General features: G+C 41.9%; 1 protein-coding gene across 1 annotated transcript in view; it reads left to right on the forward strand.

The window, feature by feature from the left end:
• ANKMY2 (ankyrin repeat and MYND domain containing 2) overlaps positions 1-19,898 on the forward strand; it is a 43,429-nt gene that overhangs the window by 19,611 nt on the left and 3,920 nt on the right. The window contains exons 4-8 of the mRNA XM_075558338.1: positions 571-669; positions 7,328-7,488; positions 14,316-14,530; positions 15,516-15,651; positions 17,775-17,903. Coding sequence (XP_075414453.1) covers positions 571-669; positions 7,328-7,488; positions 14,316-14,530; positions 15,516-15,651; positions 17,775-17,903 — 740 coding nt within the window. The remainder of the gene's footprint in view (positions 1-570; positions 670-7,327; positions 7,489-14,315; positions 14,531-15,515; positions 15,652-17,774; positions 17,904-19,898) is intronic.

The raw sequence follows: 19,898 nt of genomic DNA on the forward strand, positions 1-19,898 counted from the left end.
CGTGAGCTTGGTTTGGGGTTTTGCCTTTGCTTTTCTTATTACTTTAACTGTATGCTTAAAAATACATAATATATATTCAGTTTTAACCATTTTGTATTGTTTAATGTATTTTCCAGAAAGTAAGGTTAGTTTTTTAAGGTTAGTTTCTTTGCGGATTCTATAACATTTTATATTCCATATATATAGTCTATATTTTTTCCTATAGCCATGATTCATATTTTAGCAAAAAAATCCATGAGGTAGAAATTTAAAAATTAAATGAATATACAAAACTCACTGAGCTGCAGATAGTTTAGCGGGGGTGGGGGGCATTGATTGAGTTCTGCATCCCCTTACTAATAACACAGGAACCCTGGTGGTCTAGTGGGCTGTGAACCACAGGCCAGCACTCTGAACCGACCGTTCTCTCCACGGGAAGAGAGGCGGCAGAATTTCTGTTCCAGTGAAGAGTTACATCCTGGGAATCCCACAGGGGCAGCTCTGCTATGTCCTATAGGTTCACTGGGAGTGAAAATTGGCTTGACGGTAGTGGGGTTTTTTTGTTCAATAATAGCACATTATTATTTGCAGGTAATAAAGATATCACCTGGGTAATGCTGGAAGCTGGGGCTGAGACAGACGTTGTCAATTCAGTAGGAAGAACAGCAGCTCAGATGGCAGCCTTTGTGGGTGAGTTTTAATACAATGTTACATTATCTTTTACTCCAGCTTTTCATTGTGCAAAAATATCACTTTGCTTTTCAGAATGCAAATACTATCATATAATTTTTAAAAGGTCACATTAGGTTTTGCCTGGCTTACTTAAAGACTGGAGAAAATCAGCAAGTTGCTTTGAATTTTCAATTGGTAAGTTAAAAAGGAATGTTAAGGCCATTTTAGTTGTAGTGAAATGTTTAAACAAGTCTGTTCTAGTTGTGTAAGAGAATTAGTTTAGCCTAATCTGGAGTTACTGTGCATTTTAATTGTCAATTAATGATTCTGATCTCCAGTTTCCTCATTGCAAATGGTTACATAGTTATTGGAAGGATTAAGTAAAACGGTAGACTTAAGGAATTCACATGTAACACTAAATATACATTACTGTTACTTGAAGATTTTAAATACAAGAAGGAAGTCTTTTCTTAGGAAGGAGTCTTAACATACAAGTGCTTTACTCCTATAAGGTTACTTGAAAATCCACAGGGACATTTCTGCCCTGTCCTGTTGGGTCCCTAAGAATAAGAGTCAGCATTGACTTGATGGCAGTGAGTGCTGTTTGTTTACTTATTTATTTTTAAACTGTCATCAGCCCTGGGGCACAGCAGTGGGTTTGCTTGCAGGCGGGGATGGGGGGGGGGGCGTTGTCTAACTGTAGCAGCAGCAAAGGCAGCAGTACAAAACCACCAGTTGCTCTGTGGGAGAAAGAGGCTTCTTACTCCCTTCAGAGTCTCAGAAATCCAGAGGGGCAGCCCTGCTCTATCCTGCAGGGGTACTATGAGTCAGAATCAATTCAATGGCCTTGAGTTTGAGTTTCATGATCATGTTCTCTACCCACAAACATTGTGTATGTGTGTGTTCATGATAATTCTTGTCATGCAAAACTTGACATAAGGTAGGGACTAAAAGGGGAGTGGAAGTGAACACTTCTGGTCATTGGTATTATAGCCCCCACTGAGTCAACAATTAAGAAATACCACTGGTAGAAGTGCAGAAATAGAAAAGGCTGGCTTACTGGGAATCTAGTATATGACCTTGTGGGGCCTAGAGTTCACTAAATATTCAGTATTTACCACCTATGGTGCATTGGTTCCAGGGGTGAACAAGACAGTTATTGTCTTTGCTGTCATGGTTCTTAGACTAATAGCAATAATAGACCGTGTAAAAAAATACTATAAGAGAGCTTCCATGAAAATATATAGGAAAGAAGAATCTCCTATCCTTTTCTAAAGGTACTTTGATAGAAATTACACTTAAAATAAGATACAAGTGGGAGTAAGTTAAGTATGGGTGACAGTAACTTTATATTATTTAAATTTCCATTTATTAAATGATCTTAAAATTACTAATAGTGGTGACCATTTACTCTGAGAAACGTTCAATGAGTTATCATCTATAACACTTGTGTGAGAACAAATACTGTTATGTTACAGTAACTCAATTTGATTTGAAAACAGTATGGCCTTGCTGTCCATTCAGCACAAGGAAATATTTTATCCATTACAGCTTGGGGTTCCATGGTTGTCCTCCAGTGTACCTTTAAGTTCATTTTAAGGGTGACAATTTAGGCAGAAAAGCACAGTGTGTCATCTCCAGCTAATTATTTACCCAGGATTTGGGTGAGACCCTTCACCTCCATGGGGCCGCAGTTTTCTGATTTGTGCCTTAAAGAAAATGAATACAGTAACCTATGAAATTCTGTTAGACTCTGCATTTTTGTTTGTTTGCTTTCCTGTTTATGACGTAACAAAGTAGATGTCAGCTACTCATGGAAGTTAAGTGACTTTCCTAGTGTCTTCTGGCTAGAGCTGGGGCTACCATATACAATATACACTCATATGTAAGCCGAGTGTTTCAGCACATTTTTAATGCCGTTTTTGTGGTAAAATTAGATGCCTCGGCTGATATTCAGGTTGGCTTATACTCAAGTATATAGGGTACTTGTTCTTTCAACCATAATTTTAAAAAAACACTCTTTTCTTTTTATTAATATGACTGTGATCTTAACAAAAATTAGGGGAGAAATTGTCCACACTGTTACCCTAAAATGAATATTTTCATTTCATTTTAATTTTTTTGAAATAATTTCTTAGCCATTGATTACACCATCAGCTGACATAGTTATTTTTGGCATATGAGTTTTAATAAAATCTTTTGTTCCACAAAAGCGATCTAGCATGTAAGTACATACCACACACCCATAAGCACAAGATTTTAGAAATAATATAATAAAGATTGCTTATAACTTGTTTTCTTTACTTAGCAATACATCATGAATCTCCTTTCAACTCAGAAGAGAAATGAGCTGTCATGTAAAAATCTGCTTAGTATTCTAAGTTACACTGTAGCATCGTTCATTCCGTTCCACCCATGGATAGATTGCACAGGTTTTTCCAGCTCCACGACAAATACTGTAATTATTTTCACGTTTTTGCTTAAACTTTGGCAAAACAAATTTCCCGGAAATGAAGTTTCTAGAAAAAGACTATATGTTGTTGTTTTGTAAAAATAAATTCAGATGGTTTTGTACCTTGGGATCTTTATTTTCATGGAAGATTTGCATGTAGACCTTTCTCAGATGGTTTATGTAGGTGGTATCACCTCACTTGGCACACAGCATGGAGACTGCGATGTCTTAATTAGCGTTCTCCATCTCACCTCTCTGCGTTCCAGTATCCACTGCAAGGACTACACAGAGTGCACAGAAAACATTCACGATGAGATGGCTTCTCAAGGAACTTAAGTTGTAATGCCAGTGAGAAATGCGCAGGGTTGGGTTGTTTATCAGCACATGTTACAAAGTTCTGTTAAAGCTGCGAACAAATGCCAAAAGGGTACACCACTCCGTGAAAGCCCCAACCCAAAGGTACTCAGCTTAGGTACAGCTGGTTCAGCAGACTGAGGTCCCTGATTGGACTGTCCTGAGGGATCCCGCTCCAGGAAGCCTCAACAGGAAGGCACTCAGCTCCACTTCCGGGGGGTCAGCAAGTCCAACATCCCCAATTAAGTGCCCAGAGGCACTCCACTCTGTAAAACAGCCTCCTGCTCCGTGGGTTGGAAAGTCCAGCCGTCTGCTCTGAGCTTAGACTCCTGGTTTCGCTGCTGCTCTCGCTGGATTCCGGAGGTTCACTGCACAGGGATCCCAGTCCAGAAAATGCACTCCTCCCCTGACCCTGACTGATAATGACATCCCTCCTCCCGTTTCTCAAGGGGGCGCGTTTTACACACAACGGGATGACACTGCAGGGAGTCCTATGAACTATTACTCACAGGTGAATGAAGCCTCCACTCTCTTCCCCCACTTTCTGACCCGGGAAAGGCAGATTGGTGAGAGTTAGAGACTGACTCAAAGAGCCGCATTAAGTAAATCACAACCCAGGGATCAACCATCCGTGACCTCTTCCTTGTTGCTATAACGCAGCAGTTAGATAGGCCTCTGCACTCCATCCTTCGTTACCTATTTATTCTAATGCCAGCACTCTGCATCTGTGCTGGTTTGGTAAGTCCTTGCAATGGCCACACAGAACTCATAGACAATACTTATGATTAAGGGGGTTATTAGAATTAACAGGTCACCAAAAGTCAGGCTCCGTGAACAGTCGGGATACAGTCACCAGCCCACAGAAACACCTCTCCTCAGCCAGCAACCAAGTCCCTCTGCTCCTCAGTCTCCGGCGGCCTCTGCCTCCGCGGCTCAGAAAGTCTTGTATGGGCGTCCCATGGCCTGGGTGCTGCTCCTCGTGCACTGTCCCTTAGCGCCATGCTAGTCCCTGGTGCCTCTGGTTGGCTTCCACCCCTTCAGACAGCGATCTGCAACGTGTTCTTCCAGTGGTCTAGCTTTCTCCTGTGCCCAACACGGCTCTGAAACGCAGGGAACTGACTGTGATAGAGGTGTGGTTTTATCTTTAAGCAGATAAAACCTCTCAGGAAAATAAGGAGTGAGTCTTAAGTCACACCCTGTAATAGAGTCTAACGATACATCCCTCTTTAATCTGGTATCCAAGAATGCCACCCAGAATTACATTACATAAAGAATTATGGTTAGAAGAGTCATATTAATTGACTACATCTCACCTCGTAATAAAACATATCTTCCTTGGTTAGTTTGATGATTCTGGTAGCAAACTATCATTTATTCTTCTCAGTTTTCATGTGGAACTTAAAGGTCATCGTCGAATTCTGGTCGGCACTCGGAAATGCTATTACTCTTACTTTGTCAAGTTCTTATGTTTCATTCTGAAGATTCTGTGATTTTAAATTTACCTTCGAAATTCAGAATGTTGCCAACTGTGTGTCAATATGTGCGTTGTGTGTTTTTCATTAATCCCACATAACGGGACTCAGCTCTTCCAATCTAGAGCAGGGGTCCTCCCTCAGACTTTTTAAACAGGGGCCAGTTCACTGTCCCTCAGACCGTTGGAGGGCCAGACTAGGGTTAAAAAAAAAAACTATGAACAAATTCCTATACACACTAGACAAGTCGGCTGCTAAGCAGGACAGGCAGCGGCGGCATAAACACTGGGCGGGCCGATAAATGTCCTCGGCGGGCCGCATGTGGCCTGCGGGCCATACTTTGAGGACTCCTGCTTTAGAGTAACCAAATATACTAATGGAATCTTGATTACTACTCTATCCATTCCTCTTTCCCTCCCCTGAGGCATTTCTCTGAGTTTCACTGTTACATTGGTTGGGGTTGACCTTCAGCTCTTTTGTGTCTTCTGTAATGGTATTTGTCTCCTGAACTTTTGTGTTTTGTGATATCTACTTCATCTTCCTGTTACATTACTACTTTAGTTTTCAATAGTGACCAAGATTATTCCTTTTAGGTTGCCCATTAGTTTTTAACATTCAAATCTCTCTGTGGTTCTAGAATGGGAGTTGACATGTGCTAATAGAGTCTGCCTAATTTAACTGCACTCATCTGTTCGTAGTTGTCACGAGGAGCCCTGGTGACCCAGTGGAATAACTACCTGGCAGCGCTCCTGACGGTTAGCAACCGCTGCTCTGTGGGAGAATGTTGTGGCAGTCTGCTTCTCAGAAAGACTCACAGCCTGGCACACTCTATATGGGCAGCTCTACTCTATCCCTGGTGGTGGTGATGGTGGTGATCCTGGTTGAGGTTACCTGTAGGCTTCCAACTGACAAGGCTATTGGTTGGAGGCATCGCACCATTTTTCAGGGTGCTGGCTCTCCTTGGGTGCCTCTGTTCTCCCAGGTTAGGCAGTTAGGTAAAGCTGATCAGGCTGGGGAGTGGTTTCCAACTAGCAGTGCTGTACGGTGGCACAATCTCTACATCTGTGGACAGGAGTCAGGGACCCAGCGGACTCATTCTCTGCTGAGGCATCCGGAGGAAGAAGCTGCTTCATTCCAGAGACAAGCAGAGCGCTAGGCCAACCTCTGAAAGCATCCTCGGTCTGACTCCTGGTGCCACCCCCTGCAGGCCATCTCTTGTCAGCAGGCAGGGTCACGCAGATGCTCCTGGGATTGTGCACAAGTGGACAAGGGCACACATAGCCTGCCCAGGGGGAATGCTTCTCCAGGAGCCCCAGTGCCTGGGTGCTCTCCCCTGGATCCTCCGCTGCTAGTCCCTTGGCCCTCGCCAGCTGGAGAGGAGGAAGAAGTCTGTTCTCTGGAGATCCTGGCAGAGTAGGTACCCTGCAATGGGCCCTGCAGCTTCTGCCTGTTTGCACAGAGTGGCTGCTCCCTTGGTTCAGGAAGTGGTGCAGGAGGAGCAGGGGAGCAGAGGCCAGGTGGAAGATGGGACAGGTACATTACAAGGCACTTTTGTAACAGCTGTAAGTTAAAACTATTTAAAGTTCAGCATCACTTTCCTGTAACCCACAAAATCTTTGGATATATGTGGTCCATTCTGTATCCTTAAAATAAAATTATTTCACCACTTCAGACGGTATGATTGTTCTCTAAAATGCTTTTACCTTTTCTTCCCCTCTGTTCAACATCTCAAAAATAAAGGTTCTGACGCATGTTTACCTCACAAGAAAACAAAGCAATTGTGTTAGTCTGGGAAGACAAGAGCAACAAATTTATAGATACTCATGTGTAGACGAAAGAGCTTTATATAGAAGAGCAATTGAATATTGAGAAAATATCCAAGCCCAGTCCAGACCAAGTCCATAGGTCGGATATTAGCCCATATGTGTGATAGCAATCTACAAAGTCCTCTTCAGACTCACGAAACACATGCAATGACACTAAATGCAGGATGATCACAGCCCTGTGGGTGGGAAATCTTGTGGATCTAGTGATGGTAGAAACATGTCAGTGCTGGCAGGGGTCTCTACGTGATTCCTTCAGTCCGAGGCTGTGGCTGCCACCAGCCTGTCTCCATGTGTCTTATCAGCTGCACTGTCTCCCAAGGAGTGAGCAGAGAGAGAGTTTGTCTCCCACCTCCAGGGAGGAAGACAGGAGTTCCCAGAATCCTCAAGAGAAGGCCATGCCCACACACAGGGCTCATTTGCTATTACCCGATTGACAAACTAGGCTCCACACCCTCACTCTGAAGTCTCAACTTGACAACAGATTATGCAACTACCACAGCAACTGAATAAACAGCTACAGAATGTCTGATTTCGATAACAAAGTAACACGTTTTCTATTTTTCTGTTAAAAGGTCAACATGATTGCGTGACTATAATCAACAATTTCTTTCCTCGAGAGAGACTGGATTATTACACAAAGCCCCAGGGACTGGATAAAGAACCCAAACTCCCCCCAAAGTTGACAGGCCCGCTGCACAAAATTATCACCACCGCAAATCTTCATCCTGTCAAGGTATCGGTTCAGACTTAAAACAGCCCTTCTTCAGTAGGCTCATCGTCTGCAGTCGCACTGGTAGGCATAGAACTTTCAAGGGACTGGCATGCTCGTGTGACTTCTTGGGGGATGGTCCCAGGCAAAACGTGGAAGCAAGACATAAATGTAGGCCTGGCTTCTGCCTCCATCTATGAATGCTGTAAACAGTGACTCGCTCCACAGAGGCAAGGCTTGGGTGTCAGTCACTGTATTAACTGGGGGCTAACCTAAAGAGAAAGGAAAACATTCCCGAGAGTGCCAAGAACTAGCTCCCTTTGGACAAGGGCACTTCTCTGGAGGAGCAGCTCCGGACCTTGATCAGTCGGTGCTCCCAGCAGCTGGGGGATAGAGCATTGCCTTGATAAGTGGATTCTGGGTGGGACACCCACCACGTCTACTGGAATCATGACCCACCTGTGAAATGTTTTGAAATCCAATTGTGAGCACATTTTTAATGCAAGTATAAAATATTCCTCTAGTAATTCAAGTGGAATAGATTTTCAAACTGTGTAGACCAATGCACAAGTTCCCCAGGTTTAACCGGCGAAATGAGAAGAGCTCTTCTGAATTACATAATTGCTTTCACTTTTTGTACACAGCCTTGCATGCACACACATGCACATATATGCAAACATACAGAGAGGTGAAAAAAGATATTTGTAAGACTATCATAATTCTTCAATGCATCATCACAGAAAATTATGTATTATGCTTTGTCAAATGTCAAGGTCTAGCTCACTTTTATTTACTGAATGTAGATTTTATAGTAATAAATAGATGTTTGTAAACTAAATAAATAAAACAAATAGATGTCTGTTAAGCAAGACAGTTAATGAGTAGAAAATTAAAAGACAAGACTTTCCCGCAATATAAAATAGATTTTCTTAGAGGTTTATTACAAAAGAAGCTCTAGAATATACAGAGCACTAAAACAAGCGGACAATTGTTACAAAGTAACTCTCTCAAGTTCTTAACACGCATTTAAAGGTATAACTTCCACAGTGGATACATTTGTGCTACTTTGTGCAGCCCTGTGCATACAATGTTGAGGCTCAAGTAACAAACAAATAATGCCTGTCATATGCCCCTCCCCTCCCCCCCCCATATTAACTTTCTGGACCTTCAAGAGATGTTAAAATTAGTAGACGACTTCCGTATAAGAAGAAAGGTGGTTTTTACTTTTAAAAACTGATTTTTGTTCCTAACATGTTGAAAGGAGGGCAAGAGGCGTTCCTGGTGTTTCTAAGTAGATGGAAGAATTTAGCTGTAAGCCGTATATTTGTGTTCCTAGTGGACGTTATATGGAACTTAGAATGCAAAGGGGCCTTCAAAGGTTGGTGGAAAAATCCATGATCTTATAATTCTATTTTTCATGAACTTTATTGAATCTTCCCTTGGGTAATCTTTTAAAAATATTTAGCCTCTTGTGTGTCAGTGGGTGGGTCTCATTTGAAGAGAGAGAACTAAGTGTCCGTCAGTGACCCCTTCTCTTAGGCACGGGGCAGGCTAAGTGTGGAGACAGGCTTTCCCTGGGCACAGTACGTCTCACTGTAAAGAAGGTATGTGGTTTTCACAACAACCCCCCCGGCCCCCCTCTGCCAGAGCAGGACTAAGATATTCGGGTTCACATTGATTGGAAGACGTTTCCTGCATTTCCTGATGTGCTGCCTTTCTTACTGAAGTTTCCATCCCTTCAGAGTGCATAGGGTCTGTGGAATAACTTTTTATATCAACATGAAACCTAGTCTCACAGGATTGCCTAGCCGAGAATTATTGCACCTTCAGTTATATTTAAAGGCGTATATTAGGAGTAGATGTGGACATAAAGTTTGAGTAAATTGCAAGCAGCAAGGTGGAAATACAAACAATTTGAAACAGGCCACATGCATTTTTTTAGGGTACTTAATCTAAATAAATAATAAACCCATGGCAGAAAGCCTGCTTTCTCTGACCCTCTCGTGGGACGAACGCTGTCCAGTTCTGCATGGTGGCCCCTTGTCGCTGCCTCACATGTTTCACACTAGCGAGGCTCTTCAGGGCAGTGTCACCAGAAAGCAGCCAACAGGAGTTCTGCATAAAGTTCAAGAGATTTTTAGATGAACCCCGAGCTCCTCCCAGACACACAGCGTGGCTTCTCTGGACAGGACTCCAGGGCAGCTACCTGGCATCTAGGTGAAGTGGTTGCTATCGCGATACAGCTGTGTTTGTTTTCCAAAGGGACTTCGGGAATTGTGCTGAGGACAGAGGTTATGAAGGAAGCAAATTGGAGAGGAAACAAGATGATAGCAGAGATGAGCAGGGCCAGGGAGTGGTCAAGAGGCAGGTGTGCATGGAGTGATGCTAGTGTAGCGATTGGGAAAGAAAGGAAAGATAAAATTTCAAATACCATTGTCTAAATTCATTCTGAGGCAGCAGTCCGTGGAGATATAGTTACATCTGGTCTTTCTGCCAACTGGAATGCCTTTACTACGCCTCACTCATAGTAAAGATGTCTTCCATAATAAATTACTTCGTCATGTTGCAGAGAGTAAAGGAAGGGACACTAGTTCAAGTCCCCTTTGGGTGCAGCTAACCAATGGTATTGCAGGAGCAACTCCAAGTGGCGCTGAGTGACCGTAGTGAAAAGCAGGGCTCCAGGAATTGATACCAATGGAAATGTTTCAGCAAGCTGATAAAGCACTAGACCTCTCATTTGTCTATGCCAGGAAATTTGGAAGACAGGTGCCTGGCCAGCCTACTAGAAGAGATCCATATCTGTCCATTCCAAAGAAAGGTGATGCACCATATGTTTGGTCCCTCGATCCCCCCCTGGCAGTGACATGACAAGTTGTGATCTGTTGGGCAGGGATCTGCACCCGGAATAATTGATCCAGGAAGTTTTCCCCTGGTACCACTCCCGATACTCAGGGTAACAGCTCTAGCAAATGGGAGATGGAACTGTGTAGGGCAACAACTCATGGGTGAGCTCAAGGTGGAACGGTCCTCACATAGACTCCTCATCCGCAGGAGTGCCCAGAGTGCTGTCATCGGGGAATTGTTGGTGTTGTCCGTGCAGTCGCCTTATACCCCAGGGGGATGTTTTATTTCTGTGGGTTTTTGTTCTCCTGCCTTTGGCTTGTCTGTTTATCTGCTGGTTGATTTGTTACTGTTGTTGATGTAGTTGGTCTTAATGGGGTTTTCATTTTGTCATCATACAACTGCCAAAGTAAACCTGAGTTCTGTGTATCCTATGACAAGCAGATGGATTCTGGGATCCCACTGAACTCCAACCCCAATCCAAGAAGAGTTGTTCTCATAACTTGGCCCTGCTCCACACTCACCTTCAGGAAAGGACCACCGAAGATCAGGGTGCCGCAGCAAAGTGTGGTAAAGAAAGCAGGTGGTGCCCGGTTATCAAGTGGAATAGTGTCTGGGATCGTAAAGGCTTGTATTCAAACAAGCAGCCATCCAAGTGAGGAGTCAACTAAGTCCACATGGAAGAAGCACACCAGCTTGTGTGATCCAGAGATGACATAACAAAATCCAATATGACAAAGAGAGAAGTATCAGAACTTAAATTGTGAATGCCCAACTTATAGCTGGCTGAGGAGGAGAGTGGACCCCAAACCGCCTGTGTCTAGTCAGACGAAGCCTCTCAAACAGCCTTACTCTCAGACAGAGCTCGTGGTCATCTTGATTATGCCGGATCAAAGATGATACTTGGTCCGTTGACCTCTCTCTTGACCCAACCTGAATTTGTTAGTACAAGTGTTTCTTGCTTGTGCCGTGACAAAAATGTCTTCCCTGGCTTTTTAGATATTGATTGTGGTCTTTTCTTTCTTCATTATTGTCTGTATTTTTATCTTATATTATTCTTATTCTATCCTTACCACTTTATTTAGTTTTTGTTTTATATTTCTGTTGTGTGTTTCAGTCTGTGAAGCACAGGAGTGGATGCATAGAGATAATAACTGATGCAAGGGGCTATAGGGGAGGTAGGGTTAGGGGTGGAAGGTTGGGAGGGTGAGTGAGGGGAGGGAACAATAAAACTTACTGTGATTACACAACTCACTGTAAAAGTGATTTAATCGTGTTGGGGAAGTAGAGAAAATATTATAAAATTGATTGTGGTAATGATTATATAATTCTTCTTGGTATGATTGAATTGTGTGATATGTGAATTATGTGCCAATAATACTGTAAACAAAGGTGATACAACAGAATGTGGGAATTATTGAACAATGTTTAATACCACATGCAAGTAAAATTTTCCTGAGCAAATTTTGGAATGGGACAGCAGTCCATCTATAAGGAGCTGTCAGACATTCAAGCTAGAACCAAAGGAGGGCCTGACAGCATGCCATACGGGATGTCATTGTTGATGTCAGGCATCTTGAATGAAAGCAGAAAATACCATAAAGATGTTTATTTGTGTTTTATTGACTTTGCAAAGGTACCAACACCATGGATCATCACAAACTCTGTATAACATTGAGAAGCATGGCAATTCTAGAACACCTTTTGTGTTCCTTTGGAACCTGTACACACATCAAGAATCAGCCATTGAAATAGATTGAAGGAATATACTAAGTGGTTTAAAATCAAGAAAGGTATGCTTCAGTTTTGTGTCTTTTCACCGTAGGTATTCAATTTGTTGGCTGAGCAGATAATCTGAGAAGCTCAATAATATATAGAGAAACACGCTCTCAGGTGTGGAGGAAGACTTATTGACAAACTGTAATATGCAGAAGACACAACCTTGCTTGCTGAAAGGGAAGAGGGCTTGAAGCCCTTGCTGATGAAGATCAAAGACTGTAGCCTTTATTATGGATTGCTACTCAATGTGAAGAAAACCAAAATCCTCACAATTGGACCAATAGAAGACATCATGGTAGATGGAGGGAAAGAAATAAAAATTATCAAGGATTTCATTTTGCTTGGATCAAGGCTCATGGAAGCAGTAGCTAAAAATCAAAGGACGTATTTCATTGGACAGAGCTGCTGCATACAACCTCTTTAAAGTGTTAAAGAACAAGGATAATTCTTTGAGGACCAAAGAATGCCTAACCTATGTAATGGTATTGTCAATAGCCTCATATGCATGTGACAGTTTGACAATGAATAAGGAAGGTTACAGCAAGATTAATGCATTTGAATCATGGTGTTCGTGAAGAAGATTGAAAGTACTGTGGGCTGCTGGAAGAACAAATATTTCTTGGAAGAAATGCCCCATGAAGATGGCAGTACTTTGCCTTACATTCTTTGGACATGTTATCAGAAGAGACTAATCCACGGAAAAGGGCATCATGCTTGGTCAAGTAGAAGGTCCGCAGAAAAGCAGAAGCCCGCCAGTGAGACGGCATGGCACTGGCTGCAACGGTGGCTACCAACACACTGACAATTGTGACAAAGGTGCGGGGCCGGCCAGTGTTTTGAGCTGTTGCTCTTCGAGCCACTTAGGAGTCTACCGAATTCCAGGGAGCCTGCAACCAAGTAAACAATGCAGCAAGCTCATAGGAGAGCTGGGATTTTTTTTTCTTTATAGATATTGCAAAATAAGGCCTATAAACAAGCAATAAGTAATTGGGGTTCTGTTTGAATTTTTAAATTTCCACTGTGTAACTTTAAAAATCTTATGCTTTGATTATAAATGCCATACGTAGAACTCTTATCGGCTGGAGTATAAACAGAATACGATGTACCTTTTCATCATCGCCACAGGGCATCTTGGACACATGCAACAGCAGGGGAAATCATCAGGAAATATATCAATAACTGTTCTGCTTATACTTAAGTAGGTCTGATACTTTACTATGAAGCGCTGGATTTTAAATAAAATATTTGATTCTTTATAGATATAGAAGTTTGAGAAGCAAATTAACATTCTATTCCAATTTTATGACATTAAATGTGTATTCAATAGCCAAATAAGGGGTTAGACAGAGGGTTCTACTTAAAATGACAAATGAGTGGTTTTCATGCCCAATGAATCTAATTGATGACATTTGCTTGCATATTACTGTGATAGGTTGGTTACATACCGACTGGCTCTCCATCTAGGTAGACAATCAGGCGAGTGTTATAAACATCCTATGTCTCTGAGAATTTTTATGACTGTCCCATGACTTCAAGTGATCTGTGCTAATGTAAAGCCAATAAAAGACATTCTTCATTACAAACTGGAGCTACATCTATGCCTGTGTCTAAAATTGTAGGACTCCATCTGCTGAAACATTTACAACTCTATGACTTCTTCCTAAAAGCTGTTTTATGGTTTCCCTTTTGATCCACTTGTACTAACAGAGATGACTGGAAGTCTCCCTAGGAACATGTGTACAGAGAAATGTAGCTAATGGGAAGGTAAAGCACATTTCATTTGGGATTTCTTTCTGTAAACCCCTTATTTCACTTTAACTAAGAAGAATGAATGAGATTATGGTTTGCCAGCCATGAAATTGTAGCGCTAAGTGGTATTAATTAAAAAATAGTACTCACTCAAGGGTGTGTTTCTTGATGGAAAGAAATGTGCACAAATATATCATCCTTATCTTTAGAAAAAGGGTTTCTAGCCAAGTTGGTAAAACCTTGCATGCTAATTCCCTGGTTCACCTGGGGGGGGGGGGCGGATGATCTTGTAATGCTGTTGTGTCCAGTTTAAGAGATTCCAAGGTGCTTTGAAAAGTGGCAGCTTACATGCTCATTTTCAATTTGAGTAAAATACTAGCTAAGTGGCCATATAGAGAGGGATTAATAAAAAATTGATGTCACAATTTTCTGTATGGAAAATATTCTCAAATCGTTTCTAAACTCACTGGAATTTCTTTCAGATTGTGATGCTTGTAAATGAGAATCCCCTGCTGGCCGATGAAGCAGCCCTGAATAAATGCTACAAAGTGTTGGACTTGATTTGTGAGAAATGTATGAAGCAGCGCGACATGAATGAAGTACTGGCTATGAAAATGCACTATATAAGTTGCATCTTTCAGAAATGTATTAACTTCCTAAAGGATGGAGAGAATAAATTAGACACTCTGATCAAAAGGTACTGCTTTTACCATGTTATGTGCACAGTACACTCATGGGTTTAACGCTGATACAAAGTCTTGCAGTGGATTTTTAAATTAAGCATTTAACCAGTTATTACTTTCGGCGTTCGGTTATGTATGTTGTTTAGAATCAGACGGACGCTGTGAGAACTTGTACTTGGATTGTGTACTCAGATCTTTACTTGTAATTGTACTTCGAGTGATTCCTCAGCAGTGATTACTACTATGTAGTGGGCTACCTGTGGGGCTGCTGACCACCAGCTGCTCCCTGAGAGAGTCATGAGCCTTTCGCCTCCTCTAAAGGGTTACAGTCACTGTGAGTCGGAATCCACTCAATGGTAGTGAGTGAGGTTTTGAAACTCTCTACAATAATGCTGTGAGTTACACAGATTGTTATATTCAATTTACAGATGAGGTTGAGAGAAGACCTGTGTGGACGCATCCAGCTAAAAAGCAGCGACTGTCCGCAGTTGAGAATGGGCCTGTTTTGCTGCAGTGTACTGCCTTGGATTCAAATGGCCTGCAGGGTGTCCTGCTTATAGTGCCTTGTGCATTATCCTTGGTCTCTGAACACCAGGGGCTATATATATATATATGCTTTTTTTTCTCTCCTGAGAAAAGGGAACTAAGTTAGAGACCATGTGATAGGATGGGAATTATCATCCTTTGTACAAACACCTGGCATTATAATAAGTAACTAGTTAATCAGATATTAGCAATGTTCAGTGTGTTTTAAGCAGGGATCACCTTTGCATTGAAATCTCAGGGCCCTGAGTCTGATTAGGCCTAAAGTACAGGTGGACCAGCGATTACTTTGAATTGAGTCCATGGTCATGATTTAACAAAGAATGACAGTCTCAAGTAGTTGAGAAGAAAGTACCATCGATTTGGCTGGGAGGGAATCCTATGTGATCGAATTCCAGTTACTTTAAATAACTGTGTGTGTGTGTGTGTGTGTGTGTGTGTGTGTGTTTCTTTCAGCTTGTTAAAAGGCCGAGCTACCGATGGCTTTCCAACATATCAAGAAAAAATCATTAGAGAAAGTATCAGGAAATTCCCTTACTGTGAAGCTACTCTCCTCCAGCAACTGGTGCGAAGCATTGCTCCTGTTGAAATTGTAAGACTCCCCTTTAAACAAGTCAGCTCTATCAGTAATGCCTGATTACTGCAATTTGAATGGTAGAGCAATTTCTCTCTAGAATTTACTTTTATTGGTATATAAAATTTCCAGGAGAAAAGATAGAGGATTGTTTGCCTATCAAACCTGTTTCATTTTATGGATTTCCCCTCTTTCTTATCTCACATGTTTATAGCTGGTAATTTTAATAAGCAGTATTTTCTTACATCATTTTGTACATGGGCATAGTGGTTACACTGCAAAATGACTCTATGAAACCAGTAAATGTAGATGGTCAGCCACTATGTAATATAGACATACATGTGCATGCATATGTAGTTACATGAAATGCCAGTTCAAAGCAGCACCACACTAGATATACATGGAAATTGATCTTCTAGTGTTGCGTTCTCAGATTAGGGGGCTGTAGAAGGATGTGCTCCGTATTCTTGGTAACTGTCTCAAAGAATATCCCAGCTTCATATATTTTACTTAATGCTTCTCATTATTCACTTGCCATATTTTCCAGCGATGGTGAGTTTTGTTAACTTTTTATCTGTTCTTTAAATGACTTACTTTCCTTTTGTTACATTTTTTATTTCAATAATTTTAAAAGATACTTCTTTGCCTTCCTTACACTGAATCGGTTTCTGTTCCCTGCATCTACACTATTCATGTTTTTATACATTTCACTCAAATTCTTATCAACCTTTGGTCTGGATTTGATCCTGAGACTAATCCCATCTATAACTTCCTCCTTCCCTCTGGCAATTTCATTTCCTTTCTCTGTGCCTCCTGTCAGCTGTTGTGTCAGCCTCCCAGTAGAAAATAAAGACTAGGGGGTGGGAAAACGGAACATGAACGTGTAATTATTAAGTTTGTTGTAGATCATATTCTCTTTACTTTGGGGCTGGACTTAGTCCTCTCCTCTTAAGTAAAGAATTAGACATCTTTATGAGTGCTGAGGGCAGTGACAAGAGGAAGGCCCTCAACGGGCGGATTGCCACGGTGGCTGCAACCATGTGCTCAAACATAAGAGCAGTTATGAGGGTGACACAGGACCAGGCGGTGTCTCCTTTTGTTGTATGTGGATAGGGTCGCTGCGAGTCGGAGCTAACTCAATGACACCTAACAACACAAAGTGCTCAACATGATATGTCAAAAACCAAAAGCAAACTACTGCTATGGAGCCAATTCCGACTCATAAGGACCCAATTGGACAGAGTAGAACAGCGCCATAGGATTTCTGATGCTATCAATCTTTCCATAGGCCAATAGCTGCGTCTTTCTGACATGGAGTGTCTGATGGATTTGAACGGCCTAGCTTGTGGTTAGCATCCTAACTCCTAAACCACTATGTTACCAGACCTCCTCCAACATGATATTAAGTAATAGGAGTTCACATGTTTTACTATTTCTCAGAATTACCTGGGGATGTTGGTAGCTACCTGGACCCTACCTTAGACATTTTGCTTGGTGTCTGCATTTTTTAAAAAGTTTTTTGTATTTGCAGAATGACAGCTTGAAAATGGGTGCTACATTTAAAATCCTTCCAAATTAGTTTGAGTATTTTGCTACCTAAGTACACAGAACTGGGTAGAACCTTGTTCCCAGGTGACAATATAAAACTCTATTCTGTAAGATGAAGTCATAGCATCTCAAGGATCATCAGTTGATACTCAACTGCAGGTTCAAAGTAAGAAATGTAGCAGAAGTAAAATTATTTTATTTTAGGCTTCTTGAATCATCCCAATTAAAAAATTAGTTTTCTTTTACAGCAGGGTCTTTTATTTCCCATTGTTATTGAGATCAATACCTATTGACCACCTACTTTGTATGGAAGAGACAGCTCAAAAGAATAAGAAGCCTGTCCTTTGTCATAAGGTCAGTGCAGACTGCCACCTCATTCTTTTGAGGAATGCCTGGGGCAGCCTTCCCCTTCCGTTAGTGGCTTAGTGGCTGAGCACAGGAACACCACCAGGGCTCCTTTTGCATTTCCTCCCTAGCCTTAAGGACCTTCCTTGTTTGAGGTGTCTGATCCATGCAGCACCATTCATGACTGGCCCCTCTACAGGCCTTCCAGGCTGGTTTCAGCATCCTTTCTCTCATTATGCCCTCCCTAGGGATCCGAGCCCACGGCCTTCTCTGTCCTTCACCAAGCCATCACCGGTCAGGTGGGCTTTGTGGATGTTGAATTCTGCACAACCTGCGGAGAAAAAGGAGCAAGTAAAAGATGTTCAGTATGCAAAATGGTAAGAACAAAATTCTATTTTATGTGCATCGGCACCTGGTTGGGATTTCCTTCCAGGCTGGTAGTGGGTTTAAGGTTCCTTAACTCTGCCAGTTGGCTGGTCCAACATTCTTGTTCTCTAAGCATCCAGTACATTAGGTATATGTTTTAAATAATACTTTATTGTATTTACGGTGAAAGCTCACAGAACCAATTACTTTCCCTTTAATAGTCTGCACAGAAATAATTCAGTGACACTGTTTATATCTTCACGACATCTTATCATTTTCATTCATTCCATTATTGTACAATTTGCAGTACGGTGGCTCCCCTTACCCACACCCTTCTCATCTTTACATTTTGGAAGAGGCCTACAGGAGAGATGGTAGTTCTATACCCTGTCTTCTATCAGATTCCTGGGCTAGCTTAGCTTCTATACTGACCACCCCAAAGAGAGGGGGCAGGGAATAATACATCAGTGATCGAGAAACCGAAATACCAACTGGTTATCCATAGAGCATTAGTACCGAGCCTAGTTTAGATAGGAAACTTGTGAATAGGATAAATGTTAAATGTACCGTTATAAGACTTTTGATACTCGTTTAGACTAAACTCTTGTCATTAACTCTTGCGTATAAAACTTCACGTTCTTTGTGACAGTCACTTTTGGGCCCAGCATCCCCGCTCTGGACTGCACTTCCCACCTGTACCAGAGCTGCCGTTTTAAATGGCCTCTCGGATGCTGTGCCTCTCCCATTACATGCATGCTCGATCTGTACACTCACTTGACTCCACAAGTAATGTGAATTTACCTACTGACTTTCAGGTGATACTCTTTAACATATTTATATAAACCCACCACAATATCGTAGCCTACTTTTCCAGCTTCATCTACTTTGAATTAATTACCTTGCTTGACCTTCAGCTTCCTTACATGTGATGCTGTGAGTTCAATGAGACCGTCTTTATTGTTTAACTATTACGGCCTTAAAGAAACAGAAGCATACTTAAACACTGTGCTTAAAACAGCTGTCACTTACTTTTCTCGGGCTTGTGGTTGGCTGGACATGTCTGGAGCAGCCCTGCTCCCTATGTCAGCCTCTGCGAAACAGTTGGCTAACCTGAGGATATTCTATAGCGATAGCAGGGGCATGAGTGAGCAAAATGGCCGTGCCGTTTCATTCCATTAGCCAAACCAGTCCGCATAACAAAATCTACAGTGACAGCGCTGAGCTTTTTGTGAAAGGCACTTTGAAATCACATAGGGAAGGATATGAATACAGGGAAGACAAGAGTAATCAGAGCCAATAAGTAATACAATTTACAGTGTGATACATACAAGAGGTACCCCCACACACACACTAAAAATAAAGCCAGGCAAAGCTCTGCTCTGTAGAGCTTCTTAGTACGCATTTTCCCCACTAAGCAAGCATTGAGTACGCTCTCCGAGTTAATGCACCCAGTGGCGTTGCCTGGGAAGTTTCTCTCTGGTCACAGTGAATTTTTCATAAAAGCAGTTTTGCTTGAACTTTGTTTGTTTGTTTGTTTTGTGATGGCTGATTTCAGAGATCAGCTTGTGGCTGTGAAATTTTTTCTGCTCGGGGGGGGAAAAAGTGCTGCAGAAACTATTGCGATGTTCAACACAGCTTACAAGAAAGTGCTGTGGGAAAACTCAAGTGTATGAGTGGTTTTCTTGTTTAAAAAACGGTGAAATGTTGATGACAAACCTTGACCTGGACATCTGTCAACATCCTGAACAGACAAAAAGGTTGACAAAATCCATGCACTTGTGCTCGAAGACTGACAACAGACCACTGAAGCTATAATGAGGTTATCTGGACTATCTTGGAGCTCGGTACAGCACATTTTAACAGATGACTTGGGAATGAGAAGGGTCACTGTGAAATTTGTGCCTCGGGTTTTGACTGCCCAGGAAAAAGAATGTTGACTGGAAACATGCTGTGCTTTGAAAGACCAGCTCCAAAGTGACCTAGACTTTTTTCAAGGTCATTACTGG

The sequence above is a fragment of the Tenrec ecaudatus genome, chromosome 9 (genome assembly GCF_050624435.1).
Source record: "Tenrec ecaudatus isolate mTenEca1 chromosome 9, mTenEca1.hap1, whole genome shotgun sequence".
Classification (NCBI taxonomy): domain Eukaryota; kingdom Metazoa; phylum Chordata; class Mammalia; order Afrosoricida; family Tenrecidae; genus Tenrec; species Tenrec ecaudatus.